General features: G+C 40.3%; 1 protein-coding gene across 1 annotated transcript in view; it reads right to left on the bottom strand.

Annotated features, from left to right (window-relative positions):
• Window positions 1–421: 421 nt before the first annotated feature.
• LOC125483990 (T-complex protein 1 subunit alpha) overlaps window positions 422–11698 on the bottom strand; it is a 51376-nt gene continuing 40099 nt past the window's right edge. The window contains exons 2-4 of the mRNA XM_048600970.1: window positions 6315–6507; window positions 5706–5869; window positions 422–903 (exon numbers count right to left, since the gene is read on the bottom strand). Coding sequence (XP_048456927.1) covers window positions 687–903; window positions 5706–5869; window positions 6315–6507 — 574 coding nt within the window. The 3' untranslated portion in view covers window positions 422–686. The remainder of the gene's footprint in view (window positions 904–5705; window positions 5870–6314; window positions 6508–11698) is intronic.

The following is an 11698-nucleotide window of genomic DNA, read 5'->3' as shown; positions in this document are numbered from 1 at the left end:
ACTTATCCTAGCAACTATGGGTGATTCCATCACACTCCTGACTTGTGCTTTGCAAATCGTGGACAAGCTTTAGGTAGTCAGGAGATGAATTACTTGTTGCAGGATTCCTAGCCTCTGACCAGCTCCTGTAGCCACAGTATTTGTATGGCTAGTCCAGTTCATGTTCTGATCAATACTAACATTCAGGATGTTGACAGTGGGAAATCAAGCACGGTAATACCAATGAATGTCAAAAGGGAATACTCTATTGTTAGAAGTAGTCATTGCCTGCAGTATGAATGTTACTTGCCGCTTGTTAACCCAGGTTTTGCTGCATTTGGACATGGATTACTTCAGTATCTGAGTGGTCATGAATGGTACTGAACAAAGTTCAATCATCTGAAAATGTTATGATAGATACAGAAGCAAAAATGGTAACAAAGAAGTTTGACAGCTTTATTCAAGACATGAATGTCAATCCAGTGCAAGAAAACAAAGTATTATGCAAGCAATTTTCAAGTTTCAAAGAAAGAGATATTTTTCCTGAGTGGAATATGCAGGTACTAGAAATAATTAAATATTCACTATAGCTACAAGTGAAAGCAGAAAGCGGGAAAATTTACTTCGTATTTTGCTTTCTGTAAAAATACTAATAATAATCCAACAAATACTGCAGCTATAAACATAACATTTAAAACTTCAATTCTTCAACCATCAAGCTCTCCACTTTGAACTGCATCATGGTAACTCTTTCCTTTGTCTTGTTTGTCCTCTGGATAAAGTTTAATGAGGTCATCAATGCGAAGAATGGTAATTGCAGCTTCTGTTGAGAATTTCAGGCTCTTTGTTTTGACCATGGTCGGCTCAAAAACACCAGCTTGCTTATTGTCCCTTGGTTTTCCATTCACTAAATCGAGACCAATCCTGAGCAAGAAAAAGCAAACTGGTGTGCTTGGTTCAAATAGGAAACCAATCCACATAACCAGAGAACAACTGGCAACCATTAAAAGACACCCAAATGAACTTTAGTTGGATATAACCTGAAAATATTATATTATAAATCACTTGAGGAGGAGGTAAAATAATTAGTCTTTAGTTAGATGGTGAGAGCTGCATGTTTAATACACGAGGATGTACAACATTCAGAAAAGGTTTAAGAAAAAAGGTGGGTGACAAGTCATCAGAGAATACTGGATATCCTCAAGGGGTAACGAAAAAATCCAGGTGATTAGATTGAGAAAGAAAGAGTCTGATTATGCTATTGGGGTTATTGAATAAACAGCGAGAGAACACAGAGCAGCAAACCTGCAAGGAGATCTACAGCACACAAGGCCATTTGGCCTATCATTCCTGCACACACACTCTGTAGCAGCAATTTATCCATACCAAGTCTAGCCTGTATTTAATGCAAGACATGCCCCCCCAAAATGGTCCAGAGTGCCATTAAGGGCAATTAGGGATGGGCAACCAAGGTCAGCCCTCCCACTGACACCCACAACCCATGAACACATTAAAAAAAATCTGAAGTCCAAACAGGCAATCTTCATTATTATTATTTTAGTCAATTCTAAAGCCCAAAAAATTTAAATTAAACTCAAAGTAATTGACTAAAATAAAGCTAAATTACATTAATTCAAAGCATGAATATACAACCAATTCTAGTGGATCAAAAACCAGAATCCCATGTTTTAACGGTTTCAAAAATGAACCGGAACTTTAAGATCATTTTTCATTTACAATTAAAACAAAATATGGATATGTTTCCTCTAGGCTAGAAATACCACATACATATTCAAGCTAAGAGACTAGATCAAATTCAAATCAACTATTGCTCAGCCTTAGCCATGGCAGTGGTTGGGATCCAACCTAACTGGTAAAAGTTCAGAGCTTGGCCATGATGTATGCTAGTTTGCAGTTGATTTAGAGTGGCAACACGCAAGAACTGAGCTCAAAGGAAGAATAGACATTTGGGATTGCTTGGATCTGTGCACACAGATCACCTGTTATTTTCAGATTACAAGTTAGTACTAGTGTATAAACATGAAATGAGAAATTTTCTTTTGATTTATTTACATTGTGGGGCAAAAGTCTGTCTTCAGCATAGAAATAGACCATTCAGCCCACTGAGTCTGCTTCACCATTCAATGAAATCATGGCTAATCTGATAATCCCCAACTTCTTCCCAGAACTCTTGATTCTCTTACTGTTTAAAAATTTATCTCAACCTTGTATATAACGAATGAGTTTCACAAATTCACTACCTTCAGAAGAAATTCTTCCTCACCAGTCTCAAATGAGCGACCCCTTCATCTGAAAATATGCCCTCTGGTCCTAGCCTTTCCACCACCCTGCATCTACTGTGTCAAGTGCTTTAAGAATCTCGTATGTTTTAATAAGGCTGTGTCTCATTCTTCTATATTCCAAGAAGCACAGGCCTAATCTATTCGTCATACTCACCATCAGGTGAACCTTTTCTGGACTGTCTAACCCCAGTACATCTTTCCTGAGATGGAGGTCCAAAACTGTACACAGTATGCAGTGTATAGTTTTAACAAAACGTCCCTACTTTTATACTCCATTCCTTTTGAAATAAAGGCCAACATTCCATTTGCCTTCCCTATTATGTGCTGAACTCAGATGCCAGCCTTTTGTGATTGATGCACAAAGACTCCCAAATCCCAAAGACATTTCTGCAGTCTTCCTCCATTTAAATAACATTCAGCTCTGCTTTTTTCCTGCTAAACTCACATTTCACCACATTATATTCTATCCACCAAGGTTCTGCCCCCTCACTTATCCTATCTATAACACTTGATACATGGCATCAAATTGAAAGAAAGGAGATTAAGTGAAACGTCTGAAGTTTGGCCAGAATACTAAAAAAAGCAAAGATTAATTAAAAATGAGAGGGGCATTAGAGTATAAGAGATAGCTAGCTAGCTAGAAATACAAAACAGCAATAATTTCTACAGGTCAAATACTTAAACTGAACAGTAGTCCTCTTAGAAAATAGGCCCGGAAAATAGAAATAAGGAAATTACAGATAAATTAAACATATGCTTTGCATCTTCTACACAGTCTGCAAATCACATCACAAAAATATTGCTCAGTCATGAGATGAAAGGAAGGGAGGAAACTAAAACAATTACAAATTGAGAAAAATTAGATTTCAAAGCTTAGAGTTCCTGATGGATTTTATCCTAGGGTCTCAGGAGTGGATGCAGATTGAAAAATAAATCCAAATCAGGAAGGGAGGCAGAAAACAGGAAAATACAGACCAGTCAGCCTAACAGTTGTCAAAAGAAAAATGTTGGCAACTATGAAGGTGGTTTTAAATCATAAAACCATGATATGTAGCAGGGCACTTATTAAATCACAATGCAATCAAGCAGAACTTTTCAGTAAAATGAAGTTTCAAAGTGTGGAATGTAGGCAGCACAGTGGCTCAGTGGTTAGCACTGCTTCCTCACAAATACCAGGGACCCGGGTTTGATTCCACCCTCAGGCGATGTCTGTGTGGAGTTTGCACATTCTCCCCATGTCTGCGTGCGTTTCCTCCAGGTGCCTCAGTTTCCCCACCCACAGTCCAAAGATTTGCAGGTTAGGTGGACTGGCCACGTTAAATTGCCCATCATGTCCATAGATGTGCAAATTAGATGGATTAGACATGGGAAATGCAGGGAAAGGGTAGGGGGATGGGTCTGAGTGTGTACTCTTCGGAGGGGCAGTATGGACTTGTTGAGCCAAATGGCCTATTTCCACAGTGTAGGGATTCTATTCTACTCAATGATAGCTAATGAAAATCATGTAACCACTGTCAAATTGTCATAAAAACCCATCTGGTTCATTAATGCCTTTTAGGGAAGGAAATGTGCTGCCTGGACCTAATCTGGACTATATGCAACTCCAGAGCCACCACAATGTGGTTGACTCTAACTGCCATCTGGGCAATAAATGCTGGCCTAGCTAGCAATGCCCACATATCATTATCAATGAAAACAAAGTTACTGTGGTTCTGTGAATGGGAAATAGTATGTGATTTGTTAAGAGCTCTGTAATCCATTGATGTAGTCTATTTGACTTTTGAAAAGGCACTTGACAAGGTACCACCAAGGCTGCTAAACAAAATAAGTACCCATTGTGGGAGAACATAAGCTATCAACTTGGATAGATGCTTGATTAGCTAACAAGAAGCTAAGTAGACATAAATGGGTTATTTTGGGGTTGGCAAGATATAACCACTGGAGTGCCATACACAAAAGTACTGGGGCCACATCTTTACAAGGCATATCAATGACTTGGATGAGGGGGTTTTAATGGTTGTTAAATTTGCTCATGACAATGATAAATAAGTAATAAATCAGGACATAAGGAATCTGCAAATGGTGAAACGAGGGGGCAAAGAATTGGCAAATGGAGCATAATGTGGGAAACTGAAACTTGCCCACTTTGGTAGAAAGGACAGCAATATCTTAATTAAATGCAGAACTCAGAAATAGATGGATCTGGGAGTCACAAAAAATCAGTATGCAGTACAGAAACTGATTAGGAAGGCAAGAGGAATGAAATATAGAAGTAGGGATATTTTGCTATAGTTACAGAGGACGTTGGTGAGCACATCTACAGTACTGTGTACAGTTTTGACCATCTTATTCAGGAAACGACAAAATTAGAAGTACAGCAGAGTAGGTTAATGTTATTGATTCCTGCAACGAAGGGGATTATTTGGTGGGAAAGGGTTGTTCCTGGGTTTAGAAGACTGACGTGTTCTCATTGAAACAAAGGTTCTACAGTTCTCATTCTGGGAGAGGCTAGAATTAGGAGACAATTTAAAAATAAGAGACAAGGAAAAAATACCTGCGAGGATCTGCATCTAGATGCATCGCTGTAGATCATCAAGGTTCCTTATAATGTCTACCCAGCCAGTGAGAAGGTCAAGGACAGCAAATGCATAGAAACACACAACTTGAAAGGTTCCCTCCAAGTCAGGCACCACTTCAACCTGAAACTATATTGTTCCTGCGTTGTCACCATGTCCAAAACCTGGGACTCCTTTCCCAAAAGCTTTGTAGGTGACTCTACAGACCTAAAGACTGTTGAGGTTCAAGGCAGCAGCTCATCACCAACACCTCCAGGACAGGAGGGATGGAGAAATAAATTCTGGCCCAGCCAACAACACCAAAATCCCATGTACAAATTTTTAAAGACATCCAAGAGGATGAGAGTCTGTTAAATTCTGCTTCCCAGAGCAACAGCAGAAGCAAGATCATTGAATATTTTAGGGCAGAGATAGAGATTTTTCAGTAACAAGGAACTTAAGAGTATCAAGGGTAGATAGGAATGTGGTTCAGAGATAGTGGATAACAAGGTGTAGAGCTAAATGAACACAGCAGACCAAGCAGCAGAGGAGCAGGAAAGCTGATGTTTCAGGTCTAGACCCTTTTTCTGCTCCCCTGATGCTGCTTTGCCTGCTGTCTTCATCCAGCTCTACACCTTGTTATCTTGGAGAGGAATGTGGATGTTGGGGCTCCAAATCAGATCAGCTATAATCATATCAAATGATAGAACAGACTTTTGAGGGCTGAATGATAACTCCTACTCCTAATTGGTATGTTTGAGCAATGCTTTACCTATAGAAACTCAGAATACTGGGGAAACAATACTTTTGAGTGGGTGAAAATAAGCCAAGCCAAGAAACCACCCAAAGGAAAAAAAGTTATACTTACCATTTCAGACTTTTACGTTCTGGGTTTACCTGGGCTTCATTGTGGAATGCACGGAGCTTAGCAACCAGATCTGTAGAATCCTGAGCTGCATTTACTGCCAGTGTCTTTGGAATAACCAACAAAGCCCGGGCAAATTCAGCAATTGCAAGCTGCTCACGTGATCCCTGAACAATAAAATTCCTCAATTACACTTACTAATTTCATGACAATTCCCACCCAATACTACAACTAAACAGACACAATAGATCAGTGACGACTAAATTTATTCATAAGTCAGACTACTTTTAAAAAAATTTCCATTTGATTAAATATTATCTTAGTACAGAGATAAAAAAGGGTTAGTGTTATCCTGCTCTTCCATCGAAATCTCAGTCTACAATTTCATATTTCCCTATCTACCCCACCACATTCAACTAAGATTCTCTTGCAGCAAATTTGATAGTAAAGATGTTGTATTTTACACTACCATAATTATTAATGTTTGGTCAAAATAAACTTAGGAGCTCTGAATTTTCAATTTGGGTTAATGATGCCAAAACAATTTAAATGATCAGGGAGGAGAAAATATCTGGAATTCTTTCTGAAGAAATATCCAAACCAGACTCATACCAAACTAGTTGCATAGTTCTCCAAGTAGATGGAGAGTGCAGCTTCTACAGCACCACCACCTGGTACTAACGACTTGGATTCCAAAACTCTCTTGACCACACTGAGTGCATCATGGACAGAACGCTCCATCTCATCACACATGAAATCATTTGCTCCACGCAGGATAATGGAAGCAGATGTACGGGCCTTTGTGCTAAAGAAAAAGAACAAAAAATTGTCTTAAAAATGGCAGCACATGTTGATGCACAAAAATAAGGTTCAACTCACTTCGAACCTGAAGCATTCAAACTTACTGACACACAGATCACGATCCCGGAGAGGGGACACACACGCAGGCACGTGCAGGAAAGAGGGAGCATGGGCTGGGTATCCAATTTATGATTCCAAGTAGTAAGTCACAAACAAACCTGATTCAAGAGATTCAGGATGTTTCTTCAAATAGGTTGTTGCAGATTTGATATGCACTAAAACGTTAGTAATATATCGATCAAATTGTAATAGAAATTTAAGTAACAAATGCCATTATCCCTACAGCAAATTGGATGATGGATACAAGTGAAATAAAAGGATTTTTGTACAGTCATTGCTAGTTCTGTTAAAAACAACTGTAGTGTCTTTCAGTTACATATGACTGAACATGCTTTATCCCACACGTATAACTGCCCATACTACTGACAGAAGTATAGCAGCAAATAAATGGGAACTTCAGCACCAAATCTTTAGATTATTCACAATTTAACCAACTTAACTATAAATCAGATATTTAAAAGCTCAGGGTAATGATAAACCTAACACAAACAACATGACTGTTCATTTGTCAGCTTGAAAGAGAAGGCAATAAGGACTCCCCAGTGGTTTTATGAGGTCTTCAGTTTAGGTTCAGAGAAGGGACCTAAAGTAGTTAGTATTTGATTTTATGGGCAATCTAAAGGGAGTAATTCAATTGGTAATGCAAAGCATGAAAACAGAGCTCAAAGCTATGGAGTACTCCTCCTGCTCTATGTAGGAAGTTGGGCAGTTCCAGCACCCAGGGCCAGAACATGCGCAGGAATCACGTCCAGCTGCAGCTCCTGGAAATCCAGGTTTCAGAGTTGGAGCTTTACCCAGAGATGACATGCAGCATCACAAGGCTGAGAGTGTGTCAAAGGTAGTGAGTCTGTAGGCTCAGACAGCACAGGTAGGGAGGGAATAGATGATCATCACGCAGATTAATGAGACTCGTCATCAGTGCAGGAGTCCTTTGTCGCCATTGCACTGCTAAACAAGATACACTGCTTTGGATATTATTGGACAGAAAGTCTCTCAGAGGAACGTAACAATAGCCAAATTTGTTGCATCATGATTAACTCTGCTGCACGGTAGAGGAGGAACTAGTGTGGGAAAGCTGGAGTAACAAGGGATTCAATTACAACAGGAATAAACAGACGCTCCTGTGGCGACCAAGACACACGTGCGAAGGTGAAGGATGTCTTGGGGCAGGTACAGGACATTGTCGAGTGGGAGGGCGAAATGCCAGTAGTCATAATACACATCAGTACTAATGATATGGGTAAAAAAACATTAAAGTAGAATGTAGGGAGTTAGGGAGCAAGTTAAGTAGGACCTTAAAAGATAGGACTGCTACGAGTGTCACAGGAGAAATGGCAGGACACAACAGACTAACACAATGCTAGCGAGATGGTGCGAGGGTGTGGGTTTCAGATTCCTGGGACATTAGGTTCAGATCTGGAGGAGGTGGGACCAGTACACGCTGGACAGGTTGCACCTGTCAGAACTGAAGTCCTAGGGAGAGTATTCATAGAATCCCTACTGTAGGTGCAGACAAGTCATTTGGCCAATCAAGTCCACATTGACCCTCTGAAAAGCATCCCACTCAGACCCACGCCCCTCCCCTATCCAAGTAACACTACATTTCTCATGGCTAATCCACCTAGCCTGCACATCTTTGGACTAGTGCAGTTGGAGAGGACTCTATGTAAAACAACAGGCAGATGATAACCTATACAGGGAGACAGGAGACAGAATGGAAAATAAGTGATAGGCAGAGAATTAAAGGACCAAGAATCAAACAGGCACAAAGCAAAATAATGTGAACAATACTAATAATGCTAAGACGACAAGCCTTAAGGCCTTTGTCTTAATGTGTGCAACAATCTCAAAGTGGATGAATTAGTGATGCAAATGGATATAAATGGTTACGATGTAGTTGTGATTTCAGAGACATAGCTGCAGGGTGACCAGGGATGGGAACTAAATATCCAGTGATATTCCGTTTTTAGGCACGACAGACAAAAAGGAAAAAGGTGGGGTAGCATTGCTAGTTAAATATTAAATTAATACAATAGTGAGGAAGGATATTAGCTTTGGTGAAGTGGAATCTGTTGGGGGTAGATCTCAAACATCAAAAAGGGGCAGAAAATGATAGTTGAAGCTGTATAGACCCCCAAAACTGCAGTCGTAATGTTGGGTCAGACAATAGAGGTACAGACATAATTATGGGCAACTTTAAACTGCTTATAGATAGGGCAAATCAAATCAGCGACGATACCACCAAGCAGGAATTCCTGGTGCACGTACGGATGGTTTTCTGGATCAATACTCTGCAGAACCAAATAGAAAACAGGCCATCCTAGACTGGGTATTGTGTAATGAGAAAGCAATAATTGGCAATTTAGCTGCACATGGTTCCTTGGGAAGAAAATAATGATAACCTGATAGAATTTTTTTTATTAAGATGGAGAGCAACAGTTATTTCCGAGACTAGGGTCCTAAATCCAAAAAAAGGAAACTACAATGTTATGAGACAAGTTGGTTGAGAGAAATTGGGGGAAGTTAAAGGAATGACAGTGGTAATAGGCAATGGTGAACATCTTAAAAAAAAACATGGATTATTTGTTCCATGCTAGCACAAAAATAAAACAGTTACAGTAGGGCTATGTTTTCTAACAAGGGAAATTAAGTATAGACTTAGATCCAAAGAAGGGGCAGACAAGTAGGCCAAAATCACAGCAAACCCAAAGATTGAGAGCAGTTTAGATTTCAAAGGAGTACAAACGGATTGATTAAGAGGGTGAAACTCGAGTACAAGAGTAACCTTGTGGGAACATACAAATGGATTGTAAAAGCTTCCAGAGGAACATGAAGAGAAAGATTAATGAAGACAAATGCAAGTCCCCTACAATCAGAAACAAGGTAAGTTACAATGGGGAAACAAAGACAGCAGATCAATTACACATGCATTTTGGTTGTCTCTTCATAAATATAATCCCCAAAATGTTGGGGAACACCAGGTTTAGGTGACAGGGAGGAACTGTGGGAAGTCAGTTTAGTAGAGAAAATTGATGGGATTAAGGGTGATAAATTCCCAGAGCCTGATAATCAACATCCCAGAGTTTTTATGGAAATGCCCCTAAAAATAGTGGATGCTTTGGTATCATCTTTCAAGATTCTATCAACTGTGGAACAGTTCTTATGGATTGGGGCATTGTTAACATAACACCACAATGTTTTAAAAAAATTGAGGCAGAGGGAAAAAAAGCAGGGAATCAGACAGTCAGCCTGATATTGTTAGTGGAGCAAAGCTAAAGTCTGTTATAAAAGATTCAATAATGGAACACTTGGAAAACAGTGACAGGATCAGACAGAACACGGATTTACGAAAGAGAAATCATGCTTGATGAAATCGACGAATTCAGAAGATGTAACTGGTAGAGTTGATAAGGGGAAGCCAGTCATTGACCTGGAAAGCTTCAGATAAGGTCTCACGTAAGATATTAGTACGGACAATTAAAGTACATAGGATTAGGGGTGATGTATTGACATAGATTGGCAGACAGGAAACGAGTAGGAAAAAGCAAGGGTCTTTTTTACTGCATTGCAGCTAGTGACTAGTAGAGTACTACAGGGATCAGTGCTTGGGCCTCAGCTATTCACAATATAAGAGAAACTAAATGTAATAACTCCAAGTCTGCAGGCGACACAAAACTGACTGGCAGGATGAACTATGAAGATGCAGCAGAAGTGCAGCGAGTTGAGTGATGGGCAATTGCACTGCACATGCAGTATAATGTGAATAAATGTGAGCTTCTTAACTTTGACCACAAATGCAGGAAGGCAATCATCTAAAGAGCAACAGGTTAAGGGAAAGGTATGATCTGAGTGCCCTTGTACTTTGAAACTATGCATGCAGTACAGCAGGCAGCGAATGGCATGTTGGCCTTCATTGTGAAAGGATTCAGGTACAGAAACATGATTTTTTTTTGCTGTAACTGTACAGGGGCTCCGTGAGACCACACCTGGAGCACTGTGTCCGATTTTGGTTTCCTTACCAGAGTAAGGATGTTCTGGCTATGAAGGGAGTGAAACAGAGGTTTACTAGACTGACTCCTGAGATGGCAGGACTAATATATGTAAAAAGACTGGATTGGTTAAAACTATATTCACTAGAGTTTGGAAAGATGAAGGGTAGGGTACGGGAGAAGAAATGTCAAACTTTTTCAAATCTAACAGGACTACACAGGAAGAATGTTCAGAAAGGAGTCTAGAAATAGGGGTCAGCCATTAGGGCTCGGTGAGCCTGGGAAACTCCCTGCAACTAAAACACAATGTTTTCAAGGAATGAAGTTGGACGATTAGCTACGATTATATTCAATAGCAGTGCAGCCTAAAAGGGCTGAATGGCCCGCTTTTGCTCCTGTTTTCTATTTTTCTATGTAAATCATTGAATAATAGTCTTTGTCTTCCCTGGTAGTCTAGTGGTAAGGATTCAGCGCTATCACCACCACGGCCCAGGTTTGATTCCCTGTCAGGGAATGCAAGTTCTCCTCTGCTAGTCTTTTTTGGGGCTGCACGGTGGCTCAGTGATTAGCACAGCTGCCTCACAGCGCCAGGAACCCTGGTTCGATTCCACCCTTGGGCGACTGTATGGAGTTTGCACTTTCTCCCCATGTCTGCGTGGGTTTCCTCCAGCAGCTCCGGTTTTCTCCCACAGTCCAAAGATGTGCAGGTTAGGTGGATTGGCCATGCTAAATTGCCAAGCGTTCAGGGATGCGTAGATTAGGTGGGATGTCCTGTGGGCCGAGGGCCTGTTTCCACACTGTAGGGATTCTATGAACTCACTTAACCTGCTTCCACCGCACTTACAGGCAGCACATTCCAGGCCCAAACCACCCTCTCTGCAAGAGTTTGTCGCACAATGCATTTGCTTTGCAAATCACTTTCAATTTGGGCCCTCTAGCTCAATTTCAAATTTGAACACTTCAATCAAATCTCCCCTTCAAAAGTCCCAACGTCTCCAATTTATCTTCACAAATGAACCTAGAACCATTCTTGCAAACCTCCTCTACACTCTACCCAATGTATTCACATCTGTCCTGAAGTGTGAA

Source organism: Rhincodon typus, chromosome 9 (assembly GCF_021869965.1).
Source record: "Rhincodon typus isolate 14 chromosome 9, sRhiTyp1.1, whole genome shotgun sequence".
Classification (NCBI taxonomy): domain Eukaryota; kingdom Metazoa; phylum Chordata; class Chondrichthyes; order Orectolobiformes; family Rhincodontidae; genus Rhincodon; species Rhincodon typus.
The sequence above is the reverse complement of the archived record's forward strand: the minus strand, read 5'-3'. Positions and strand labels throughout refer to the sequence as shown.